This window comes from Bufo gargarizans, chromosome 5 (genome assembly GCF_014858855.1).
Source record: "Bufo gargarizans isolate SCDJY-AF-19 chromosome 5, ASM1485885v1, whole genome shotgun sequence".
Taxonomy (NCBI): domain Eukaryota; kingdom Metazoa; phylum Chordata; class Amphibia; order Anura; family Bufonidae; genus Bufo; species Bufo gargarizans.
The window spans coordinates 30,704,049-30,711,816 of NC_058084.1; the positions used below are offsets into that span (position 1 = coordinate 30,704,049).

At 44.2% G+C, this 7,768-nt stretch overlaps 1 protein-coding gene across 1 annotated transcript in view; it reads right to left on the reverse strand.

Moving 5' to 3' along the window:
• The window catches only part of CTHRC1 (collagen triple helix repeat containing 1), a 34,463-nt gene extending 26,926 nt beyond the window's left edge, over positions 1–7,537 (reverse strand). The window contains exon 1 of the mRNA XM_044294903.1: positions 7,291–7,537. Coding sequence (XP_044150838.1) covers positions 7,291–7,416 — 126 coding nt within the window. The 5' untranslated portion in view covers positions 7,417–7,537. The remainder of the gene's footprint in view (positions 1–7,290) is intronic.
• Positions 7,538–7,768: the final 231 nt, after the last annotated feature.

Here is a 7,768-nt window from a genome sequence, read left to right on the forward strand (position 1 = left end):
TTGCGTCACCCCCATCTCCTCATAGATTGTAAGCTCTTACGAGCAGGGCCCTCATTCCTCTTGTTTTAATTGTTGACATGTTATTTATGAATAAAATGCTATATAAATAAAGATTATTACTATTATTATTTTGTAGTCTGTTACTATGGAAACACGTCGCAGAAAACAGTAGAAGATTTTTAATTTGGACTTTTTGCAAAAGATTCATTTATCAGTTTAGTTATTTAAGAGATGTTTACTATTTTATTGATGTCAATAAGAACTGTGATAAGAAATAGATGCTTGCAGAATAAATTCTAGGAGTTAAAATGGCTTTATTAATAAAACGTCATAAAGGATTAAAAATAACAAAGAAGCATTACTCACCTCCACCGATCCCCTGCTGCTGCTGTTCCAATACTGCTCTGGTCGCTGCTTCTCTCCACTTTCTGTCCCGGCTTCACATAACAGAAATGCCAGGAAAGGCCTGCCGGGACAGAAAAAGGAGAGCAGCTGGAACCGAAACAGCATTAGAATGGCAGTTTCAGGGGATCGATGGAGGTGAGTAATGTTATTTTTAACCCTTTGTGACTTTTTTTTTAATTGTCTCCCATAGTTTATAAGGCTGAAAAAAGACATAGGTCCGTTCAGTTCAGCCTGTTATCCTGCAAGTTGATCCAGAGTAAAGCAAAAAAATAAAATAAAAAATGTGATGTAGAAGCCAATTTTCTTCACTTTAGGAGATAAAAAAATTCCTTCCTGACTCCAATCAGGCAATCAGAATAACTCACTGGATCAACGACCCCTCTCTAGTAGCTATAGCCTGTAATATTATTACACTCCAGAAATACATCCAGGCCCCTCTTGAATTCCGTTATTGTACTCACCATCACTACCTCCTCAGGCAGAGAGTTCCATAGTCTCACTGCTCTTACCGTAAAGAATCCTCTTCTATGTTTGTGGTGTCACACATACTTTTTGTGGTAGTTTTTAATGCAGTTTTTTATTCAAAGCCAGAAGTGGGTTAGAAGGGAACGGGGAATGTAAATTAAGGACTTCTACTTCTCCTTCCTGCTTGATCCACCTCTGGTTTTTGCTAAAAAAAACTGCATCAAAAGCTGTCTAAAAAAATCTGTGTGTTTCCCGCCCCCCTATGCTGTAACTGTAACAGATATGAAGAGCAGACATTGTCCAGCAGAAGCCAAAATATTACGTGGGTTCATGTACTTGCTGTGCAATGTACCATGAAATGAGTCGAGACCTCGGCTAAATTAATAGTATGTTCATGTCAAAATACCTTTTGTTGGGTGGGTTATACTGCCTCTTTAAGGATTAGCCTCACCATAGCAATGCAAGTCACACTGAGTGACAGCCGCACACAGGACTCCAGGTAATAAATTGTGAGACATTTTGCGGTGCAGCACAATTAAAAGAATTAGCTAGCATGTCATCACTGGCTGAATCACAGGCCTGGAATGTGAGGGGTGGGAGAAGAGGGAGGAACAGGCTCTCCAAATGTGGCTTCCCAACAAAGAAGGTGAATACTTGGTGTTGAGTGAGACCCTTGCCTTCTGCTTATTGAACCACTTCACATTCCTTTACAGAACGTATTAATAATGTCGTGACTGAAGTGGTAGCAAACGTTTAGTTCTCCTCCTGATGCCACCAGCTTTTTGATCATTTATTATTATTGAAGCATTCACAACTAATGTACAACTAATAGAGTAGCCCATATATGTGTGGGCAGAGCGCCAGGGCTTGTACAGAGCGCCAGGGAAATCTTACTGCCATAGCCACACCCCTCAACCATAATGCCACCCACAGAGTACTGGCTACAGCGTCGGAATGGTCCACCAGAGTACCAGAGGATCCTTCGGTGGGCTCAGGTTCTGATACCACAGTGGACTCCACAGGTCCACAATAACTTGCCTTCAGAGCCCTGAATCAAAATCCATTAAGCTTTATTGATGATATGGAGAATAATTTCCTCTGTTGGGCCCAAGGAACCCTAGTTCGTCGTTGACTGTATGTATTGCATATAGTACAGGGCTGGCCAACCTGTGGCTCTCCAGCTGTTGTAAAACTACAACTCCCACCATGCCCTGCTGTAGGCTGATAGCTGTAGGCAGACTGGGCATGCTGGGAGTTGTAGTTTTGCAACAGCTGGAGAGCCGCAGGTTGGCCATCCCTGATATAGTAGATTGGGGTTCTTGCCAAAAATAGTATGTCAATGCTTTACTTTCCCCTTTGCTGTTGTGGTGAGAGTAAGTAGAGTAAGTCCAGGACCACCTTATGGCTCTTCAGAAAACCCACTAGTCATTTTGGAAAAATGTCTAACTTTCTATGATACAATGAATAAACTTTATTTGCTGAAACTGTAACAACCCTTTAAGGTTTTCCTGCTGATTATCTAAAAAATCAGCAGATTAAATCCAGATTTTGTTTGGGTCAGCACCCTCATAGACACAGTCTATTTGTTTAAATCAACAAAGTTTTTAACCAACTTTCCAGGAACTTGACTTAAGCTGTGGGCATAACACATTCAATAGCTATCTCTCCCGACTCTATCCCAGCTCCCCCATGCACATATACGTTTGGCTCGTGTTTTCTATAAGGAGAATGGAGAGAGACACCAGTGGCGGCTTATCTCCTGGGAGAACAAAAGGCACCCCATTCTTCTCTTCCCCAACATCATCTGTTGGGGGAGCTCCCCACTCACATTACACCCACCCTTCTCGGTGGGTTCCACTGACAATACAATAATGTGTATGAGGGCCTTAAGTTTGATGGCAGATTTCCAGCTGAAGATGCCACCTGACAGAACAGGCTCCATTTTTCCAGGTATCCTTGAAAAGGTTGGAAGGAATGTTACAAAGAATCTTGCTCATTGATTTTAACCCCTTCCTGACATGTGACATACTAGTACGGCACATGTCAGGTCTTTAAAGATGGCTCCCACTCTATTCCACACAGCAGACACCTGCTCCTATTGTCTGCGACTGGCAGTAATGCCGATCGCTGACTTTTAACTCCTCAGATGCTGTGGTGAAATGTGATCCCAGCATCTGGAGGTGCAAAAAACACGGAAACGCAGGCTTCTGGGCGTGCTCTGGCTCCCCCCGGCAGCTTATATTCTGAATGAACAGAAGCTGCCGCACATTAGTTCCTGTGCAGCCCCTGCCTGTGGCCACTGCCAGCACAGGGCCTTTATTAAGACTGGCGTCTAAAATGTACTCTAAGCCCAATTTCAGATGAGGATTACAATTTCTGTCCACAAAACACCGACATATCTGGATGTCCATATGATAGCCGGGTGCATTTTTTTTCCATTCATTTGAATGACTGAGTCTCAGCCAGAAAATGGACAAGAATGGTGCAAGCTGCGAGTTGGATCTGTGGGATTAAGGGCTCATGCACACAAACGTGTGCCCGCCGTTCTGTGCATTGGGGACTGCAATTTGCGGTCCCCAATGCACGGCCAACATCTGTGTGGTTTCCGCCGATGGATGCAGTCCTATTCAAATTTAATGGGTTCGTGATCCTTCAAATAGAAGAGGTTTTATTTTTTTGCGGTGCGGAGGCACGGAGAGAGACCCCACGGAAGCGCTTCGTAGTGCTTCCATGGGGTTCCGTGCCTCTGTTCCGCACCACACCTTCCGGATTGTGCCCCCCATTCAAGTGAATGAGTCCGCATCTATGATGTGGTGCACAAATGGCCGGGGCCCGTGTATTGCGGACCTGCTGTTTGCAGGCCGCAATACGGGCTTGGCCACTACATGTACGTGTGCACGAGCCCGAAGTGTGAATTGAACCGTTTACTTTATTGAGTCAGCTTGCTATGCGATTGCAATCCGGAGAGCACACAGATGGAAATCCCCTGAATCTGGCTTAATAGGCTTAATTTGAGGTGTGAAAGGACCCCCTTACTTATTGGACCCAAAGGCAGCTGCACAGGTTGCACATAAGCCCCTTGTGTGCCCTACTGGGGTCTGACAGATGATGAAAAAGGAATAAACAGCCCTTGCAGCCCCCCCGACAAGTTCTTTGTACTGATGATAGTCAGTGCTGAGCCTTTTCATAGTGCAGCAACACTGGAATTTTAAGATGTACGGGATGAATCATTCATGGATCAGCCCCACTATGTGACTGCAGGCAATATAGACGAACATCATGATAAATAGACATAATAATACTGAGGAGAAAGACGGATTCTTAAGAAACTGGATCTGCCTAGTTATAATCTAGAAAACACAGACCGCAGTTTTGCCACGTTTGGTGGCCATGTTCCTTTTTTTTTTAAATAAAGAAGCCAGTCTTAGAACTACTTACATGGGAAACCAACGCCAGAGCTCCCAGGAGGCATGGAATGAAACTTACCAGGCAAGAAGTGGTATAACTAGAGTCGAATGGGCCCCACCGGTAAGCTCACCTGAACCCCAACTCCACCCCCTATTCAATCCATAAACCCCGGCCTCCTCACGAAGCATGCCACAATCAGTATGGTCACAATGAATCATCGGCAAGATCTGCATGTACTACTTGAGCATCGCAAAGGGTGAAATCTATAGCAGAAATCTGCAGAATAAATGGGCATGCTCTGGGGATTTGTGGAAATTGTTGAGAGTTAGGAGGGTATTACCATCTTATCAAGTGATGGCATATTGCAAGGATATGCCATGACTTTATGACTGGTGAAGGTCTGACTTTTGGTTAATGGGAGAAGCCCCTTCTCCATACAACTGGTGGAGGAAAAACTGTGAAGCGATAGTTAAAGGGGATCACGGGGAATAATGGTTTTCTTGCAAGTGCCCCCAGCCTGCCTCTGTAAACAAGATTCATACTTACCTGCTCCCTGCTGCGATGGTCCTCTGTGCTACCTCCCACATGTCAATGTTCCTGTCCAGGGATCACATCTGCCACAACATGGGCATGGTCACATGCTCCACTGCAGCTATTGACTGGCTTCAGCGGTGACATGCTGCTTGTAGCCACAGGTTGGGGGCACTTGCAAAAAAAAAAATCATTATTCCCGTTGAACCCCTTTAAGCCTCTTTGCTCTGAAAATGTTGGGGTCCCACTAGTCAAACATCCACCGATCAGCACAGCATATCCCATTGATATGATGCTACTTCTGATAGAAGAAGCCCTTTTAAAATACTGGAATAGGAGAGTCCTGGGCACTTTCATAGCCGGTGCACATAAGGTTGCCATCAGGCCGGTAAACCATCTGCCCAGTTGCTGCACACACTCCAGCTTTACCTGGAACACACAGACCTAAGCATATCAGTAGTGTCAAAACTAGGTCAAGAGGGTAGGAAAAAATTGCCATCACACCATTGACACTGTTTCTATTGTTACAAGTTTTATGCCTCTGTATGTCAGATACAGTGATATAACTAGAAGTGACTGGGCCACACAGCAAATTTCTGAACAGGGTTCCACCTCAGTCCCCTTAATGCAGTCCTCAGGTCATAGTGCACTCCTACGCACACTATGTCCCGTCCTGAAGCTGTGCGGAGAAGACCAGAGGGCTGTGAGTAATACCAGTGCTAGGACTAGGAGCACCATACTCACCACTCCCTGGGCCCTAAAAATAAATCAATTTGTCCTCCTCCCGGGTCCCTTCTTGAGCTCAGGCCCCATAGCAGTGGCATCCCCTGCTTCCATGGTATCTACACCCCTGGTCAGATGTGAAACCACTATGATTGTGTACCTCTGCTTAGGTCCCAGTAAATGTTTCAATCTGTAAGGGCTCTTTTACACGAAAGGATGCCATGCGGGTAATCCGCTGAGTAAAAGAGAGCCAAGCACCGCTCTGGACAGCAGAGACACGGAGCATTAACACGATTGATAATGCTCTGTGCCTCTCTGTGATCTTTTTACTACAAAATCAGTGAGATAAAGTTGTCACCGTGATTTTGTAGTAAAAAGATCACAGAGAGGCACGGAGCATTATCAATCATGTTACTGCTCTGTGGGGCTTGGCACTCCTTCACGCAGCGGATTACCCGCATGGCATCCGCTCGTGTGAAAGAGCCCTAACAAGACCGCCCCACCAGTAAAACAGCTAGGGCACCACTAAAGCATACCCATCAGAGCCGGTGATGTCACTGAACAAACTTCTGCCCGGCAGTGTGTTATTGTAAACAAAAGAACCAGTGCCCTGCGCGATCTAGCGCAGGGAAAGGGAGCGCATCGGAGCATGAGATGAACCCGAACAACCCTTTAATAATACTTTGTTTTGTTTGCATTAAGTCCAACCTATAGCTACTCCCCTGGTCTAGGGCAGTGGTTAAAGGGAACCTGTCACCTGGATTTTGTGTATAGAGCTGAGGACATGGGTTGCTAGATGGCCGCTAGCACATCCGCAATACCCAGTCCCCATAGCTCTGTGTGCTTTTATTGTGTAAAAAAACGATTTGATACATATGCAAATTAACCTGAGATGAGTCCTGTACATGAGATGAGTCAGAGCACACAAGTAAAATATGACTCTTTTATCTTAATTTGCATAAAAGGCGGGAAGTACAAAAATGCATAATACTTGAATTTGTCTGCAAATGAAATTAAAAGTGTAATTTATATGTTTAGGGTAACACAATGAACATTTAGAAACGCTCAGTGAGGGTAGCATAGTAGAGGTGACAGGTTCCCTTTAAGTCCAGTCTCAGATCGCTCTAGGAGGTCCAGTCCCTGTAAATGGCAGAGCTGGCAATGACCCATTAAAGTCATCCCAGAGCACACATAAATATATCATTATAACTTACATTCTGATTAAACAAGCAAATTAAACATGTCCCTAATTTCTAATCTCGGGTGCACTTCAATTTTTTTACTACCGACAGAATCCACCCAAGCGCTAAATATGTCTATATGTTCTTCAGCTAATAAAGATTTTTAAATGATATAAAATTTAATATTTTGGAGTAAAATGTACATAATCCTGATTATATAAACTCATTCCAAGCTGAAATACTACCATGATGCCAATGAAGTGGGGGGGGGAGGGGGTCAGCAAATGCTGTACTAGCATGATAAACACATCTGCATCTACTTAGGACACGTCCTCCATCCACGTATCACACAGTATACATACATAATGTGTGTATCAAGCATGCAAAACCACATTATACTAGATATTGTTTGATGCAGAAGCAGGAGACATTGAGGACATCATACTGTGTCTACCGGTGTCTGACCAAAGGACTTATCAGAACCTTCTAAATGGTCATGAAAGGTTCTTCAAGGAAAAGTTGGAATATATTCTGAAAATGGGATGTGGCAGCGGATATATGGGACGGTTTGACTCACTCTTTCTATGATGTCCAGGTCCTTTTGTCGCAGCGATCTCTGTTTCACCTTTTGTGTGCCAGGCTCAGACTCAGAAGGGAGAAGAAGACATGACGTGACGAGAAGAGCAACCCAAAGTGATAACATCGTAGAGGAAGATAGAGTTTGGTAAGGGTCCTTTCAGGCACAGGGAAATAACTGTGCAGAAGTGAATGGAGGTAGTGAGGACTGCAGCTGAATCACACACTGTCTGCGTCTACTGAAGGACTGTGTTATTACATCTATGACTGGCCAACCCCAGGGGGATAGAGGAATTTTCAACTCCTGAATCTTAACTCCTCACCACAGAGAGCACGTGAAAACGCTGAGGACCTACAAACCTTTTATTGTTGTTATACAGCATTACGCACCCCAGAATCTTTTTTTTTTTTTTTTAAGTAGGGGGTTCAAAGCAAACTAACTTTTAAAGAGATAATTGAATTACCATATACATCACACA